This window comes from Squalius cephalus (genome assembly GCF_949319135.1).
Source record: "Squalius cephalus genome assembly, chromosome: 5".
In the NCBI taxonomy this organism is placed as follows: domain Eukaryota; kingdom Metazoa; phylum Chordata; class Actinopteri; order Cypriniformes; family Leuciscidae; genus Squalius; species Squalius cephalus.
This window is the reverse complement of record NC_137126.1, coordinates 6,806,541-6,826,684: the sequence shown is the minus strand read 5'-3', so window position 1 is coordinate 6,826,684 and position 20,144 is coordinate 6,806,541. Positions and strand designations below refer to the sequence as shown.

Here is a 20,144-nt window from a genome sequence, read left to right as displayed (position 1 = left end):
CTGTCTTTCTATGTATAGCAGTTCTATCCTATAACGTATTAGACAGGACTGTTAGACCGATCGTAAACTAATGAACACAGAGAATGCGAGCACTTTGTTTTAAGGCTCTGGCGTTCTCAGAGCCATCAAAATAAAGGTCCGCCGTGCCGTCAAAATAAGTCATAACAACAAGCGCGGCTTACATCACTTCAGAGTTCTTACTGGCGGTGCGAATGCAGGAAAACGTTCCTAGGGGAACCATTAGTTCCCGGGGAACCATCCTGATGGCTAGTTCCTGGAACTAAGTTCCTAGAACTATCTGGTGCGAAAGCCCCTATTGGCAGCATGAAATGGGAAGAACCGCAATCACCCTTTGATGCCCGTACATTGTACGATTTTGGGCTGTCCCAGACAAAAGATGACCAATTGTGGCAAACTCTTTCTTTTGTTTGATTTTGCAGTTGGCTGTGGCAGATACACATTGGCAGATAAACAGAACAGTTGTGATCTTTGACTAATGCTTGCTTATCGGCTTGTTTCACTATGTGAGCCGCCATAAATTTTGCTATATGATGAAAGAAATTGTTTATATCTCTATTTTTTTTTTCTCTCCAAATGCTGATAATGTGGCACAAGGTTGTAGGCTTTGCCCAGGGTTTGTAAATTTGTATGTGGAATGGGGAAATTGGAAATAGGGAAATTGGAAAAACAAACCAACAAAGTTTGTTACTAGAATGCATACTGTACATACACTGCACTGACAGGCTTATGGACATCATTTCTGATGTATGCTTTCATAATGGCAAAAATCTATGACACCCACAGGGTCACAGGCTAATTACAATTGATTACTTTGAAAAGATGAAACCGCATTTGTGTTTGTTTGTGTGGGTGTGTGAGTGTTTCCCTTCCAGTGAATGATGGGAATGTTATGACTGTTCAGTTTTTTTTTAACATTAGCTAATTCTGAATTGAATCACTTTCAGGGGAGAAAAGCCTGTCACTTTGGCGATACCTGTCCTTTTTTTTTTTTTTTTACCTAAATGTAATGTAAACCTTTTTAAAAGGGTTCCACCTCAGTGACATCTTTTGTATCTTTTTTCTGGGGGTGTTGGAGTAGAGATGCACAGAGATTTTCAAAGGTTCTTCTTCAAAGGTGATTTTCTTTTTCTATAGTATGTTCTGCTTGACTAGTTTTAATCCAGAGACAATTCTTAAATAGATAAGCCATTAGTATCTTTATTTACTGAAGAGTATAAACACTGGCTCTTTCAAAATTGCTCTAAACCAAAAGAATGGATTTAGGGCAGCATCTTCTGGCCCTGTCCCACATGCCGCCCTAGTGTGTTCCTCATCTGATTTCACTCTTTGGTGACCTAATGCTGCATAGGCTGTCAGGCAGTAGTTTGCTTTGGAGCCCTGTGGATTCTCGAGTGAGGGAGGTAGTTGTGAAATTTGCCTTTGATTCTTCCAAAGGTGAGGAGAAGAAAGACAAACACTGGAAATATTATTCAGACTTGATGATGGATTTGTTTTCTGGTAGTCTCACTCTGTGTTGGAAGGCTCTTTTACAGAGGTCACACCACTTGAAGGTGGATCAGACAATCCTAAAGTGTCATTTTGTATATATATATATGTATATATATATATATATATATATATATATATATATATATATATATATATATATATATATATATATATATATATATATATATAATATATATATATATACCTAAAATAAAGCTTATGTGCATAATCGGAGTGGGCTGGCAAACTGAGTATAATGTAGCCTAAGTTATGAGGACATGATATAAATCAACAATAAAAAATATAAGAGAGGATTATTGTGATATTAACATGCTATATATTAGGTTTCATTAATTAATGGTTTGATTATAAGGCAGGCATGCATACAACATTATACATTACAAAATGCAGTCTACAAACATACATAATATAAAATAATAATTTAATACATATATCTATCATTTAATACATAGGCTACATATACATACATATATCTGATATTAATATATACAATAACTGTTAAAGATCCCTTGTGGTGAAAATCAAGTTTTTAATGTTGTTTATATGTCTATGTGGTGTTTTTAATATGCTTTAAGAAAAACCATGTGGCATGTGCAAATTCATGAGTCAACACCATTGCTTAGTATTTTCTCCTTACAACTGCAGTGAACCAAAGACAGTCTCAAAAACACTGTTTGAAATCGCCAATTCAAATATGTTTTAACCAATACTGTCAATTTGCAGGTGGACTTTAACTTATCATTAACTATGCTCTGAAGCAGGGGTGTCTCAAGAGAAGCCAGGTTATCCCGGTTAATTATCTATATGATGTATATTGCGATGTTATGATGAACTATATGCCTTTCTCCATTGACGTTCTGAGTTGTTCAAAGCTTTTCTAAAGATACTGATTTTTAGAAGGCAGCCATCTGACTCTGAGATGGCGAACAAGAACATGGTTTTTGTAAGATTAGCAACACATTATTAGCTATTTGATAACCCAGTCAAGCAAAAGGCGAATCAAATTAATCGACGTTATGTGTCCGATGTTGTAGAGATTACCATTCTGATACATCAACTTGTAGATGACCCTGTATGAGTGAGTGGAGGTGGGGCTAATTTGCATATGGATCTGCGTATACATACTAAACAAAGCAAGGGTGTAGAGTTACATTCAAGCTATTTTAAGGCATGAAGAATTTTTTTCACAGGAAAAACTTTTAAATATGTAATTTTAATGATCAAAGATGAGTTTTAAGGGATACAATTATTGACTACAGGGGTACTTTAATGTTTAGAACCTTGTGAAGTGTGGACTTTAAATGGACTTTACAAAAACGTTCTTTCTGTCTTTGCAGGCCATAGGGAGTGCAACTAAAGATGTCCGATAGTGTCGATATTGAAGAAAAACCACCTGCCCCCCCCTTGAGAATGAACAGTAGTTCCCGTGACCCTTCCTCAGTACACAGTTCCAAACCACTTCCAATGGCTCCAGAAGAGAAGAACAAGAAAGCCCGTCTCAGGTCCATCTTTCCCGGGGGAGACAAAAGTATGTAGTTTTCACATTTGTTTGTGCATTTTGTGGGGGAAAATATGTGGAATGTATTTAAATATTGGAAAATGCTTAAAGCGTAATTAAATTAGCCAAATATTTAATAAAAACATGGGTATAAGGGATGGGTATAACTTTGCAAATGACAGACCATTAAGTTCTGCAAAAATCTACAGTTTCTTGCAGTGTACTGTGGGCGCAGATTCTGTGCTGACCTAATAATAATTTTGGCTGAACTGTTCCTTTAACCTGTTTACAGCTAAAAGATCCCTTGAGCCTAAATCTGAACTTAAATGGTTGTAATTCATGAACGCTTTGGATGCTCTTTTTAAAGAAGACACTTCACAATTTTATAGCAGATGTACACTTCAATGAAAGTTATAGAAGTTTCAGTTTATTGTAATTCAAATGTACTGAACTAAAATATTTTTTTTATACAAAATATATATTTTACAAAATAACTTGGATCAAAGCAATATGTTTAACCAAGTTGCCTTCCAAAGCTGAAGTTAAGATCATAAACATTTTAGCCCGCTAAAAGTACACAATGTCCAATTTCAAAATGTTTTTCACAGAACTTTCGAATGATACCTCATTTATCTTGATTACGAAAATATGTGATATGGAAAAAAGGACAATAATAAAAGTGTGCCAAACGTCCCACTGCCAGGACGCTGACAGTTAACAGGCTAATTAGCTTCCCCAACAAGACTTCCTTGGCTAGTCAGCTTCACCAGCTCCTCCAAACCAGCAATTACCAGTATAATCCACACTTGTTTAAGCAAACCAGCAGAGACGCTGAATGGCGATACTGTACCATTCAAACCCAATGGGACTCAAAAAAACTCAATGTTTTGATGAGCTGATCGGAAAGGTTTAAAAGTGTGTTTGTTTTTCTATTCAACAGCCAATAAGAAGAAAGAGAAAGAGCGTCCAGAGATATCCCTGCCCTCTGATTTCGAGCACACTATCCATGTAGGCTTTGACGCAGTAACGGGGGAGTTCACTGTGAGTTCACCCAGTCTCTGGGGTTTTAGGTGCTTCATTTGAGAGTCATTGTTTTCTGTGATGTATGGTTCATGCGAATGGTATCCTTTTATGACATTTGGCATGTGTGTACTATATGTATGGATATGGCATGTGTGTTTGTTGTAAATAATAGCATTAGTTATGAAAATCAGAAACTATATGGAGGATTTTTAGAACAATGCACACATGAACTACTACTGTTAGTAGAATCTACTGTTGTCATTATGTCTCGCAGTCCAGTTGGAACCAAACCAGGGTTCGAACCCCGGAACCGGACAGCGATACGCTATTTGAGGACCTCTGGTTTAGAAATTGCTAATAGTGTCACAAAGTCTAGTTCAGGGTTCTTACTTTTTTCATTTGTGTTTGGCACATGCAAAAGATTTATGATTTACTTATATGTCCTTTTTTTTTTCTATTTCCAATGTACACATAAACAGGGTATACCAGAGCAATGGGCTCGGTTATTGCAAACCTCTAATATTACTAAGCTGGAACAGAAGAAAAACCCTCAGGCTGTTATAGATGTTCTCAAGTTCTACGACTCCAAAGAGACTGTCAACAACCAGAAATACATGAGCTTCACGTCAGGAGGTGAGGCATGCACACCCACTCAAATAAACATGCAAATGTGGTGGCCCTGTAGTGAAGCTTGACAACCCCTCTGGTAGGGATGCACCGATACCACTTTTTTTCAGACCAAGTACAAGTTCTTACATTTGGGTACGTACCGATACCAAGTACCAATATGAGTACTTAATAATACCATTACAGTTCTTCTAACAATGTTTTATTTTCATCAGATATTTTTCACTTTCTGACTGTAACAAAATAAATAGGCCTATACAACTTGTATAATCAAATTGCTTGTGTTAAAGCAGCTATTTCTCACCCCTCCTCTTGACAATTTAGCAGAGCATAGTTTGCAGTCTGCTCTACTTTTATCATCATTGCTTATCTTAAAATATCTCCAAACGGCTGACATTACTCCTCCTCCGACTACCTGCTCAACTGACGAGAGGTTAGGCTAATGTCAGGTTGCCATAAGGGGCCATTGCCGTTCACATATCACGTGTTTTGCCCGTGCAAATTCGTTATTTCAAATGTAGGAGTGCGGCAAGCCCACTCATAATAGAAGCGACGCGCATGCGGTGCGGCGCGCTCGTTTTTCCAGGCGCCACGGGAGCGCAAGCGCTTGTGGAAAGAAGGAGAATCATTTTACGGAAACGGTGTGGCCGCGCTCTCCATGCGTTTTTAGACGCGATATGTGAACAGCCCCTTCAAGTGGCATCGGGTGCGGTTGCATCGGGGTAGTTTTGCGAGTACATGAGCACAGTATCGGACCGACACCTGAGTACTGGTATCGGTATCGGTGCATCCCTACCCTCTAGCTACCCCTGTTGCACAACACTTTCTGATCGCAATAACAACTGACACTTCCTTTTTAGATATCAATTTATTTTTTTTGTAAAAATAAGCCACTTCATATTAGCCACTTTATTGGAAGAATATGCTTATAGGGTCTAAGTCGGTGTGGTATAGATGTGTAGCACTAGTAAATGTGTGTGTCTTACAATACGTTGTTTTAAAGTATATACATGAAGGCTATACATGGTCATGGTTAGATATTGTCATTTTCTGTAGATTTTAAGTAGGCTGGAATTTCTTGCCACCCCAATGAAATCCCTGGGCCTTACCTTGAAAAATGTATTACAACACTCTGATGAAATGGTGCCTGTTTTGTTATGAATAGTATATTTGTAGAACTTAATTTGCATGTAATTGGCATGATTAAGTATTATTATTTTTTTAGGACACACATTTTTTTATACATATTATATGAAATTCAGTAGTTCAAATCATAGTAATCAATTAAATGTACAGTACCAGTCAAAAGTTTGGAAACATTACTATTTTTAATGTTTTTGAAAGAAGTCTCTTATGCTCATCAAGCCTGCAGTTAAAAAAACAAAAAAACAACAAAAAAAACAGTAATATTATGAAAAATTATTACAATTTAAAATAATGGTTCTCTTTTTTAATATACTTTAAAATGTAATTTATTTTTGTGATGCAAAGCTGAATTTTCATCAGCAGGTACTCCAGTCTTTGGTGTCTTATGATCCTTCAGAAATCATTCTAATATGATGATTTGATACTCAGTTATTATCAATGATGGAAACAGTTGTGCTGTTTAATATATTTTTTTGGAATACTTTTTTCAGGATTCATTGAGTAAAACGTTAACAGCATTTATTCATAAAAACAGCATTTATTCAAAATAAAAACATTTCTAACAATATAAATCGTTACCATCACCTTTTATCAATTTAACGCATCCTTGTTGAATTAAAGTACTAATTTCTTAAAAAAAAAAAATAGTTATTGTTCCCAAACTTTTGAACGGTAGTGTATATTGTTACAAAAGATTCCTATTCTAAATAAATACAGTTCTTTTTAACTTTTTATTCATCAAATAATCCTGAAAAAAGTATCTCAGGTTATAAAAAAAATATTAAGCAGCACAACTGTTTCCAACATTGATCATAAATCATCATATTAGAATGATTTCTGAAGGATCATAAGACACCAAAGACTGGAGTACTTGCTGATGAAAATTCAGCTTTGCATCACAAAAATAAATTACATTTTAAAGTATATTAAAAAAGAGAACCATTATTTTAAATTGTAATAATATTTCATAATATTACTGTTTTTTTTGTTGTTGTTGTTGTTGTTTTTTAACTGCAGGCTTGATGAGCATAAGAGACTTCTTTCAAAAACATAAAAAATAGTAATGTTTCCAAACTTTTGACTGGTACTGTATATTAATTATTCTTTGTACAACAAACACCATTAAAGTGGAAATAAAATGGTGTGGTGCAGTAACCTTAAAACTTCTTGGAGGTAACAAAGAATTTTTTTTCAATTATATGAATCCCAAACTTACTATGACATATTAGAATAAATAGCACAAATGACTCAGTTTCTTAAGAGTGGCCGGACAATCCCAAAACAAGTACCTTTAGAATTAGTATTACACAGACTGCTATTGGGATTTGATACATACTACATTTATATAATTATATTTTAAATTGGGTTGCTTGAGTAAAACTCTGACTAATGGAATTATTTTTTTTTTGCTTCCAGATAAATCTGCTCATGGTTACATTGCAGCCAATACACTGGTGAGTGTTTTTTTATTGGTCTTTTTCTTGTTTTGTTTCCCAGTTTGACATTTTATTTCAATTTACCAATTCATCTTCATGAATTAAAGGATTCATGATTCAAGCATCCAGTAATGCCATGTCTGCCCCTCACAAACATAACCGCTAATAACATGGACTAGCTGAATTGCACATTGTCTTTGTAGTTATGTAACCATTATGTATTTTTTGAGCCATTCCTTAGTAACAGATGAAGGTCCAGATTTACTAACAGCTTGCTCCAGCGCAAACCCTCTTTTGGTGTTAAACTACTGTCAGGATTTACTAAAGGCGCGCAGTGAAAAGTTAGCGCTGAAAAGATGTGGACACGGTTATTTTTGCGGCTCACCTTATTGCATTTGCATTTGTAGGAGTTTCCCTTTCAGACGCAAAATTTATGGGAGGAGAATTTTTAAATGAATCATGCAAGGTGGTTTATTAAGGTTTGCGCTCGTAAATTTACTGGTGTTTGCGCCATTCTTGAACACCCAAAAAAGCATGTCTTAAATCAGATGCTAATTTGTGCTGCTCTTGGTAGTTTGCGTTGGTCATTATGGAAATGATCCGGCTGCGTCTTTAATTTGCGCGTTGTCAGAAGATCACGCTCAGAACGTTTCGCTCCCGTCAGCGCTTTTATGGGATTGCGCTCACGATCATTTGCTCTATTTAGTAAATCTGGCCCTAAATGTAATCGTGACTCAAAGATTCTGTAAAATAACAATAAAGATCACTTTTGCTCTAATATTGTGATAATAAAGATCTTGTGCATCTAGTTAGCTTCGTTTCAATATCTTCCCCATCACCTGCATATATTTCTAACATTGATGTTATTGATGGTGTCATCATTGCCAGATTACTGTGACAAAACTGTTGTGTTTGACCTAGATTCAAGGGTGATTTTAAACCACAGAATTAAGCAAACACATATGTGACCCTGGATCACAAAACCAGTCATAAGTCGCACGGGTATATTTGTGGCAATAGCCAACAATACATTGTATGGGTCAAAATTATCGATTTTTCTTTTATACCAAAAATCATTAGGATATTAATAAAGATCATGTTCCATTTAAGATATTTTGTAAATTTCCAAACGTAAATATATAAAATATTTATTATTGTGAGTGAATGCAGCACAATCGCAAACATAAATGGACAACTTTAAAGGCGATTTTCTCAATGTTTAGATTTTTTTTGCACCCTCAGATTCCAGATTTTCAAATAGTTGTATCTCGGCCAAATATTGTCCTATCTTAACAAACCATATGTCAATGGAAAGCTTATTTATTCAGCTTTCATGTGATGTATAAATGTGACTGGTTTTGTCGTCCAGGGTCACATATCTTCAAAAGGCTTATTCCTCTGCGACCATTATCTACATAACTGTTGCTGGTTTTGATTTGCCACCCACTGAAAAGTATTAAAAGTTACCACTAAACATGTATATATTATACATGTGTCTCATAGCGTGTTAAGGCGCTAAAGCTGTGTTTGGTGGGCTACAAGGTATAAACATCTTGACCAAGAGGTTCTAATAGACTCTACCAGTTAAGTATACAACTAGTGAACCATCTAGACCAGCTAGACACCTTGCAAGCCAGCTTAAACTGGTTAAAGCTGAATTTTCCGGGTTTTTTCCACGAATTTTCTGTTACAGTAGTAATGGTCAAGACTAATATAGTCTCTTTCATAATGATACCGTAACTAATGTTGTGTTAAAGGGATACTCCACTTTTTTTGGAAATAGGCTCATTTTACAACTCCCCCAGAGTTAAACAGTTGAGTTTTAACGTTTTCGAATCCATTCAGCCGAGTTTCTGATATTTAGAAGAATATCAGTAACCAGACAGTTTCTGGTCTCATTGACTTCCATAGTATATATTTTTTCCTACTATGGAAGTCAATGAGACCAGAAACTGTCTGGTTACTGATATTCTTCTAAATATCAGAAACTCGGCTGAATGGATTCGAAAACGGTAAAACTCAACTGTTTAACTCTGGGGGAGTTGTAAAATGAGCCTATTTCCAAAAAAAGTGGAGTATCCCTTTAACAGTAGATGGCATACTGCACCTGAATCAGATTCCATGTCGTATCTGTGTAAATCTGGACATGTTATTTTTCCCTGTTGTGAAATTTCCAAACTTGGACTGTGTGAAATTCAGGTTATCATCAATCACATACTTGACTGATGCTGAAAGCAGTGGAAAGATTCAGCTTCACAAGTGCTTAATTTTTAAACCTTCCTGCGATGAGGTGATGCTTTAATTTGGCCCTGTGTGTTTGTGTGTTCACATTATCTTTTATAGATTTACGCACAAAACCGCTTTTACCGCTTGGTAATATAAACCCAATTCAACATATTTAAGGCTTAAAATTGAGTTGAATTTGGTTGAGAAGAACAGTTTTGTGCAACTCGGCTTATTAGAAAAAATGTGCCTCTACATACATTTTTGAAAAAAAAAGAAAAGAGTAACAAATGAACACTAGGGGCAGTAAAACAACTCTTATTTCTTTTAAACAAATGATGATTACACAGGGGCAGATTATCAATGAATGAAGACTAAAGGTACATTTAAACACAGGTACAGGTACGTTTTTCTTTTGTGTTTTTCACGTACAGACGTCAACATTGTCAAAACGATCCCCATTCACACAGATCTGTGAAAATGATTAAAAATATACACTGAAAATATACGCTGATTAAACACTGATTATACGCTGATTAAAAATATAATTGATTAAAAATATACGTGAAAATATACGCTGATTAAACACTGATTATACGCTGATTAAAAATATAAATGATTAAAAATATACGTGAAAATATACGCTGTATATTGCTGCCAGGCCAGTAGTTGGCGATGTCACTTTGTAAAGAAACGCTATGTGTCTATAGACTGTAATACGCATGCGTATGACGTCGCTGTTTGTTACAAATTCACTTTTTTGCTGTTTACAGGGAGACGATAATGGTATCGGTTTCGAAAACGTGCACTCTGAAACCTGTTTTCAGTTTTTATTTTACACCGCTGTCCTGTAAATTAATGGCCAAAACAAGGGTTTTCCGTTTTAGGTTGAAAATGGTGTCATGCAAACGGCCCCTGATTTTCGCATGGTGCCTTGTACAATAATATTTTATCACCTCAAAACACCTTTACCATAGTGCATTATTTGTAAACGAATTGGTTGGGGATGCAGGGATAAGCTCTTCTGAAAAAGTAAAAACTTCTGTGTAAAAACAAGGTAAAATGGCATTGTTGCTTCAGCAAATGCGTCTTTATCTCATGATGTGTTGGGCTTAGGGTTGGGTTTAATGTAGGGGGTATATTCTTTTTCTTTTTTTTTTTTTTTTGGAGAATTAATCTTTTAGCATCACTCAACGTATATAAACCAACATAATACAAAGTTGGCACAATTAAACAAGATTTTTAGCATCACTCATTGGATATTTGACTTTAAAACTTTCATAAACGTGCAAGAAACAACATAATTAAATATTTGCAAGAATGTTGCCACAGGCACACATTTTTCCAGAGCGTGGGTTGATTTTACTACATGAATAACTTTCTTAAAGAGCATTAAATAGGCTTAAGGGCATAGTTTCCACAAACGTTATTTAACACGTTAAGTCCAGCAGACAATACCACTCCATTATTCATGAAATATTTTTAAAACATACATTTATGTAAATATTTACAGGAATTCATAACAAAGAAACTCAATAGGAATATAATTTATTTAGTTATTTAGATAATGTGTCTTCAGAGTTATAGGGAAAATCTTAGTGTTGTTACAGCATTGAAGCTGAATGCAGTATTATGATATTGTATTTTAATGCATTTTAGTGGTTTGATGCTCCAAGTCAGGAAGGACATCCTGCATAAAACATATTCCAAAAGAAAGTACTGTACCTTCCAGAAAAAAAAAGAATGCAAGTCACACCAGGTCAAAATTGCATTAAGATAATAAAAAAACACTAATAAGTTGAATTGTGTATAAGTTGCATTTTATTACATTCAGAAATAATGTAAAATACTGGTAAATAAAATGAAATGTTTACAATTTTAACATGTATTTTATTTCCACTCTTGCCAAAAAAAAAAAAAAAAAAAAACCTTCAAATTGATTGGTATACAGAAAAAGAATTGAGAAACATTATATACATTATATAAACATTATATAAACAAATTATTGTCATTCATTATAAACAACATTTATTAAAAACTCCAAGCCCTAACTAATTTAAAGCGAAACTGAATTATCAGCACGTGGGCAAAGCATTACATGAATAAAATTGACATACCTTACCTCGCCTAACAAGCACAAACTGTTAAAGTTAAATTTGAGGAGAGATGAAAGCTGAAACCCACAAGATAAAACATTTCTGTACAAACACACAGACCACTCATTTCTAATATACAAAACTAAAGACTAAAAGAGTTCAAATACTTATTACTATTATTTTGATGTAAAAATATCTGATCTACAGTGTTTTTCTACTTTACCACATTAAAATATGAATATATATGTATTCAAAGTTAACAAAAGGAGGAAAATATATTTATTACAAGCATACTCTTTTATTTGTCTACTAAAGAAATTATGATCAATGATACCTATAAATACTTAATGTTTTTCACAGTTAGTTCACAAACTAATTTCAAATGTTAAAATGCCTTAGATACCATTGTACAAAAATAATTTGATTTCATCTCTTCATTTTTTTTTATCTTCTTCATTGTGTACAATTGGGAATTTCTATTTAATAGAAGAACATCGAAGAGTTAAAGAACTCAACAATTAAGATTAAGCATTCAAATTAGGAATCGTTTTAAATTGCAGAACTATTAGACAATAAAAAATCTGCTCATCGTACAACCGTAAAAACAACAAATGACTTTCACTCAATCAGTACGCAAGTAATCACGAACATCAAAGTTCAGTTCATGAAAGGACAAGAAGCGATTTAAGGCTGAAGTGAAATGTTCGGATAAGAAAAACATACGTCCTTTAAATTCCCCCCAGCTAATGACAACAGACAATTTAAAGTAAGCAGTGTAACTTTATGTTTAGTTGACTGCATTTTTGTTTGATGAGGAAATATGCTGTGGTGTCAAGTTAGCAATGCTAGAACTGATAGGTTTTGTTTGTGTGAATATTTATGTGCACTTTGGTTGCTTGATGTTATATAAGTCAATTTCAGATGTTAAAAAATGCAACTGATATTTCAGAAAATACAGTAAGTGGTTACAGCTTTTCATCAGAATATTTTCTTAGTAATTATAGACTACATACAGAAGTGTGTGTTGTGATGCACGATTCATCAAATCCTTGATTATTTAAGTGTCAGGGACCCTTAAGATGTCCAAAAGAACACGAATGACAGTTAAACACTCCCCAGATTAATGTGTCTCTCACACTGAAAAGCTCTTCATCTGACATTTTATCTGGCAGAAAATCCGGTTTTGCTGGGACAATTGATCTGATCTTTGTATAAAAACTTTGACAGCTTGATTGTTTGGTGACTATGAACTGTAAAGTGGTGGCAAATGAATGTCCATGTTTAGACCGCAATAATGAAGATGCTCACTCCTTTTCTTAGTTGTATTTTCCTCCTCGCCCATTATTTTCACAAGAATCTCACCTCCAAGCCACCATTCTCCTTTGCCTTCCTCCCTCCTGTCACACTTTCCCTCCTATCCTCTGTTGCCTGGAATCCATTTGTAGTGTTTGAATACTTTGTGGGTTTTTTTTGTGTCAAGTAAAATATCCTCCCGTTCTCAACCTTATCATCATTCAGAACCGCCTCCTGTCTTCCGGGCCACCTGTCAGCCTTAGAACCTGCAGCGCGTTTTTTGACAAGGTAACACTTCACCTTTATACTGTACGGCACTAAGGAAGCTGCATCATTTGGCAAAGCTAATGCCTCTACTGTGCAGCCATGAGTCAGAGACACAATATTTGGGCATTTGATATCTAAACACATTACTGTACACCCAACAGCCCAAATTTGTGGTTTTCCACAAGGTAGTTTTTGCAGTCTGAACTTTACTCACTGCAGTGAGATGAAAAAAAAAAAAAAAAAAAAGGTTTGCAATGCTGCACACTGCAAACAAATTTCTAGATCTCACTGGAAACTCAAGGCTTGCCTGAGCTAATCTCAGTCATATCTCTAACACAATGTTTTATTTCTCATCTAAAACGAGAATGAAACTTAGGCTGGATGCACAACAAAGCTAGTCCATAATACACCAACATATTAACAAAGACCCCATGAAATTGTTTGACGAATGAATTTGTCTTTCCTGTATTCAGGAAATCATTTATTTCCTGTATTCATTGAAATTCTGTGTAATGTATTAAGTGAAATTCATCAGTGTTTCTATCTAGGCCAGAGGGTTGCTAGCAAGGCATGACTGCTAATTGCTATTACTTGGCTAGCAGGAGTTTCTTGATTTCATATAAAGTTCATTTTTAAAATATATTTGTCAACTTTTTAGGAATTCTCCTTTTTTATTTCTTGGGGTTTTAAAGAGAAATAAATTTAGGGACCTTAATGTCAATTTAGGTAAATTTGATTATCGTTCTTATTTTTTCCCCTCTGATATTTAATTTCTCTGATTTATACTCAAGTGCTCCATTTAGATGTGCTTGCTAGCTGTAAAATAATTGCTGCTTGCCTTATTAAATACTCCCTAAAGTGCAGTTAACCAACAACAGCGTCACATGCATGCAAGTGTGTGTATGTGTGTCTTTTATCTTTCGCCATCCATCTCATACCAACAGGTGCTGGACGCTTCTGGAATCTCTTCCTTGTATTTCAGGTTTAGAATTTTATTTGTATTTATTTACCTTTTTTTTTATGGCCCAAATTCCAGTTTCTAATTGGCAGAGACAAATATGAAAATGCATGTTATGCTTAATCCTGTAAGTGTGACCTTTACACAAATAAGGCTGCTGTTTTAATTCAGATTCACCTTGTAGAGCATATGGGTTTGTTTAATGCTTACTCTTTAGGAAGTAGAGTATGCTATGTTTTCAGTTTCAGCTGTTTTAATTACCATGCATTTTGACAAAACAAGTGCTCTGAATTGAAAGTTCAGGTTGTACACTTAAAAATGAAGGTTCTTAATTGGCATTGATGGTTCCATGAAGAACATCCATTGTACTGTTCCATTGCACAAAGGGTTCTTTTTTAGTGGAAAACATTCTTTAGATTTTTCAAATGTTCTTCCCGCTAAGAAAAAAGGGTTCTTTTAAGAACTGTTCACTGAAAAGTTCTTTAGGGAACCCAAAATGGTTCTTCTATTGCTACGAAGACCCCCTTTGGGAACCTTTATTTTTAAGAGTGTAGTTATTTTCTCAAGCCAAAGCTTCTTTTAAAAATCCTTTCATAATTTAATCATCACAACGTCGCAGCTGGCTTTTACAGACGTTGATCCCAAACCTCACTTGTGTTGTCGATATGTATGTTTGTACTAAATGGGTTAGATTTTGCTACGTTTGATAGTAAATAATAGTAAATCTTTGGGTTTTCACTGATCCTGCGAGTATCCATTCCATTATGGTAATGCTTTTAATAAGTTCAGTGCTCTTAGTCTCAGCTGACTTTGTAAAGTGTCTATGGCGTATTTATGAACTACTTGCCCTAATCCAGATACACATACCAATCGGACGTAGCACAGCAATGACAGTATAATGATAGTCCTTTAGCCAAGTCTTGTCAGAAAATTAAAACACACATGAATGGACATATAGAATTAGCAAACTAGCATTAGGATTAGTATACTTAGCATGCATACATTCTTTCTTGTGCTGCAACGTATGTATACTGTTCATAGTATACACATTTTAAAAACACAGATGGCCTGCTACGTTTGCAAAATGTGGAGAATGCAATTAAACGCACTGCGCTGGTTACTGTATGCACAATGCAATTTACTTTTTTTAATGTGTGATGAATGAACCAGAAGTAGTTGCAGCAGTTTTGACTCATTATTTGATCAGACAAACAAATTAACCTAAAATGTATTAAAAAATATAACAATAACTGGACAAATTGAAATGTTGCAACAATGTAGAATACTATTGTTTGAAACAGTTAGTGTGTAGTAATCTCTAATGTTTAATTTTCTAGTTTTAAAATGGACAGTATTTACTAGTATAAACTAGTATCCCATTCCAGACATAGCCATGAACTGGAATAGCCTCAGTTTACTCAGGTCTACTGTGTTTATGATGTCGCCCTCTAGAGGTTGAAATGACTGCAGTCCTAACCATGACAGCTTGAATTATATATGTAGAACATTGCGGCCCTGTTTAAATGTGCTAGTTATGAAGGCTACAAATGAGCAGTACATGGATGAATTTGTGATATTTATTGATTGTGGATCAAGTGCTCAACACTGTTTGCACTCTGCTCATGTGTGTGTCTGTGTGTGAGCGCAGCAAGGGGCTAAGACAACTTCTGAACCTCCTATTGCACCTCCGGTGTCTGAAGAAGAAGACGAGGAAGAGGAGGATGAAGAGGAAGAAGAAGAAGAGGAGGATGAGGATGAGGTTCCACCCATCATCGCTCCACGGCCTGAGCACACCAAATCTGTTAGTACAGCATGTTTATTTTGTAGATTAGATTATATAATACATTATGAACAAAAACATTCTAGAGTGAGATGTCAGACTTCTAAGGTACTTTCTCAGGAGAAAAATCTGAGAAGCGGGAGACTTAGGCTGTGTTCACATTTGGCAGGTTTGGTTCAATTAAGACGAACTCTCGTGAGATTGCTCTGTTAGTGCGGTTCATTTGAGTAAGTGCCATCCGAACCCTGGTGTGCGCCAAACAAACGGACCGAGAGCCACATTTTCATGGGGTCCTGGTCCGCTTCTAAACGAACTCTGGTCTGTGTTACATTCATATTTAAACTGCACTAAAGACATCTAAACGAACCAAAAACAGGATGTGACACAAGATGCGAAAAGGGATAGTTCACCCAAAAATGAAAATTCTGTCAGTAATTACTCACCCTCATGTTGTTCCAACCCCGTAAGACATTCGTTCATCTTCGGAACACAAATTAAGATATTTTTGATTAAATCTGAGAGTTGTCTCACTCCTCCATAGGCTTCTAAGGGACTGAAACTTGCTGGCCCAGAAAATGTATTAAAGACATCGTTAATATAGTCCAAGTGACTCCAGTGGCTCAATCTTAAGTTTATAAAGCGACGAGAATACTTTTTGTGCGCAAAAACAAACAAAAATAACGACTTTATTCCACTTTTCATTTCCTTCTCGCTGGGCCTCGGGTCTTTTCACGCAGTGTTTAAGCGTAGCGCGTCTGTGTTGTACGTCACCAAGCCTATGGAGGAGTGAGACAACTCTCAGATTTAATCAAAAATATCTTAATTTGTGTTCCGAAGATGAACGAAGGTCTTACGGGGTTGGAACAACATGAGGGTGAGTAATTACTGACAGAATCTTCATTTTTGGGTGAACTAACCCTTTAAAAGGACAGAATGCTCAAGGATACCTGGTTCTTCTCATTATAGGAGCTACTTTGCCCTTTACAGTTCAGTAACCGTCAGAACAGCGTCTCCTTGCAGCTGATCTTCACTCAAGTGTGTAACGGAGGAATTCCTGGTGCTATTTTGAATCCTTAACACATTTTATGAGCTCATCACGAGTTTTCAGCTGGTAAAAATACCCCTGTATGTACACAATTACAATGAGTGCATTTAGCACACAGCAATGTCTTGCATGTTCGGTAAGTTCTGTCGCAAAATATACGTCATACGTCTATTTTATTGTTTGTGCATATAATTAGTCTTTTGGTGAACAATTAATGCAAGTTGATTCACAATTATTGTTTTATTTTTTTTCTTGTCTTTGTAATCTTTGATCAAATTCTGAAAATGAAGAGTTCACATGTAAAAGCCTCTAAGTGCCATCTGAAAATTTTCTTCTAGAATGATCATTTTGATCAAGCTTGTATATTTAAGTTCAGTAATTTCACTTAAATGACAATTCATAGGTAATTTTCTTTGCCATTTAAGTGAAATTACTGAACTTAAATATACGAGCTTGATAAAAATGATCATTCTCGTAGAAAATTTCAGATGGATGAAATTTCATCTGAAAATTTCAAATTTCAGATGAAATTTCAAATTTGAAATTTCAAAATTTCCTTCTCTGACGACGGCAGTTTGATGGCTTGGGTAGAACATCCCCTCCAGTCATTCTACTGCGAGCTTTGACAGCGAGCTGAATGGAACGCACACTTTTCTAGATCCAACCAATTCCCATTGGCCACGGCCTCTGTTTTACTCATTCAATATTACGCTTCACTTGGAAAATACGTCACAATACTGAAGTAAATTCGGTCACAACTTCCGGTTTAGGTGACTTTAAAAATAACAGTGTGAACACTCAGCAAACCAGAACTAATTGTATAATTTTTCTTTTTTTTTGGTCTGGGCCAAAAGAACCAAGAGAAACTAACTACAAGTGTGAATATACTATTATATCTGCTTTCATCCCTGTCTGTTTCTCTCTCCTATGTATTTCTATGCATTTACTCTATCACTGTATTTTTTGTAGATCTTCACACGCTCAGTTATTGAGCCAGTTGCACCTCCTGCTTCTGTCAAAGAGGTCACGACCCCTCCAGAGTCACAAGTCCAGCCGGAGAACACGTCTAGTACGCTGTACCGTCACACTGACCGACAAAGGAAGAAATCCAAGATGACAGATGAGGAAATACTGGAAAAACTCAGTATGTGGTCAAGAGTGTTGATTTTAGCTGTGCATGTGGTGGTAGAATATTATTTATTTTAACTGTAATAAGATACTATAGCAGTATTTGGTTTAAGAGCACCGTTAACTTTATTTCAATGGTCCACTTTAGGCATTTTACTAACTATAAGTAACTTTACAACTACATGTCAACTTATTCTACTTACCTGAACCCTAACACCTAACCCTAACAGTCTACTATAGTCTACTTATACTTGAATGAGTGTTAGTTGACATGTAGTTGCAAAGTTACTCATAGTTAGTAGAATCTCTAAAGTGGACCATCGAAATAAAGCGTAACCATAACTTTAGCCTTTAAAAAGTTATACATCTACTCAGAAATCCAAAAAGTATTAGTAATAATATTTCTATGAACTGATACTTCATTGTCAGTTCATTGATGTGGTATGATATGAAATGGAGACATAATTCATGAATGACAGAACTGTGTTGTAATATTGTTTCAGCCACAATACTTAATACATAATTGTCAAGTTGCTTTAAATGTTCCCATTTTTAAAGGTTCTTCTCCAATGGCAAATAAGACATTTTTGAATAATACCCTATTGAGAATCCTAAAGAAATTTGTACAGGATTCATTAGGAATTTCATTTATAATTTGAAACCTTACTGGATCCTAATAGGAATGTCTGTATTCCCAAGGTGATCATTTTTGATTTTTAGATAAATCTTATTCGATACCATTAGGATCCTTTGGAGTCGGTTCCAAATTCGGATAAAATTCCTATACGTATCTTATGCACATTTCTTTAGAATTTTTGATTAGGAATTCAGATCTGGTCTCTTTTATGTGCACTCTGTGAATCATTGTCTTTTTCCCATTTGACTCTACACATGTGATCCAGATTACTGACAGCACTAAGCACTAAAACAGAGATTATAGTTTTTATAACAGACAGAGATTACTGTTCTTACTCTGCCAACAGACACACTCAAACTATGTCTATGTCACTGAGCATCATTAACAATTATTTATATTGTTAACCAAACTCATCATCCATCTCTCTTCAGCAGTTACCTGTCCAAAAGCTTTGTTTGTATGCATTTGCTTCTGTGTGCATATAGTCTTACAAGGTTCTCCTCTTTCTTCCAGGAAGCATTGTTAGTGTTGGTGATCCCAAGAAGAAATATACACGTTTTGAGAAAATAGGCCAAGGGTATGTTTATACACAGTCATCATCTATGTCCACATACCCACCCAAAGTCACACACCACACCTCTCATTTCATATTTCAAAGACATGGATATGAGAAGATCAAGACTGGTTCAACAGAGAAGAAAGGATAGGAGGGGTTGGATATCAGGTTTAAGAAGTCAAGAATAAAGTGAGCAAATGAAAATTTAATTCAGACATGACTACAGGCCAAGGAGAGGGAGTGTGTTTTGAGGTTATCAGCTGACCTCCTCTCAAAGCAAGGCTGTTTTCAAATGTTTTCAAAAAAGTGACATAAAATTACCAAAAAAGTAGCCCATATGACTCTTATACTGTTTTCCAGATGTTCTAAAATCATTCATCTTTGCATGAGGGTGAGTTAATTTGAGTGGGCAGTTGTTTTTTTGTTGTTTTTTTAAACATTTATTTTCTTTTTTAACTTTTTTTTTCTTGTTTATTTTTTATTATACATTATTTTCAAAGTTATTGCATAGTACATTAATTCAATTAAACACATAAATTGGTTAATATTTCTATTTTAACCTTGTGCTCGTGCATAAATGATGTCAGACCTGTACATATTCTTGTCAGTTGCTGGCAGTCCCTGTATTCTGAGCAGCAAATACTGTTCCAGGATCAGTCCAAGGGTGTTTCAATGTGGCTTTACCCTGAATGCACCTGATCCAGTTGCACCCTTGCTCTATTATTTATGCACCCTGATAATTATCTGTGGCCTGGTGCCCTAGAAAGAGAGAAAAGATGTGTGTTCATGGATAGACAAAGGAGATAAACAGCCTCGTATATCAAGTAGAGCAGCAGCTTCTTCAAGCTTACACATGTATGTATTACTCTTATATGTGTGTATTAGATCGTGGGGAATTACA

At 35.3% G+C, this 20,144-nt stretch overlaps 1 protein-coding gene across 2 annotated transcripts in view; it reads left to right on the top strand.

Moving 5' to 3' along the window:
* LOC307159386 (serine/threonine-protein kinase PAK 3) overlaps positions 1-20,144 on the top strand; it is a 61,419-nt gene that overhangs the window by 19,443 nt on the left and 21,832 nt on the right. Inside the window, exons 2-9 of one of the 2 annotated variants that reach the window (XM_079872721.1) lie at positions 2,868-3,058; positions 3,969-4,069; positions 4,531-4,684; positions 7,241-7,278; positions 13,098-13,160; positions 15,746-15,898; positions 17,892-18,066; positions 19,201-19,264. In XM_079872721.1, the coding sequence (XP_079728847.1) occupies positions 2,890-3,058; positions 3,969-4,069; positions 4,531-4,684; positions 7,241-7,278; positions 13,098-13,160; positions 15,746-15,898; positions 17,892-18,066; positions 19,201-19,264 (917 nt within the window). In that variant the 5' untranslated portion in view covers positions 2,868-2,889. The remainder of the gene's footprint in view (positions 1-2,867; positions 3,059-3,968; positions 4,070-4,530; positions 4,685-7,240; positions 7,279-13,097; positions 13,161-15,745; positions 15,899-17,891; positions 18,067-19,200; positions 19,265-20,144) is intronic. The other variant, XM_079872722.1, reaches the window with a different exon arrangement.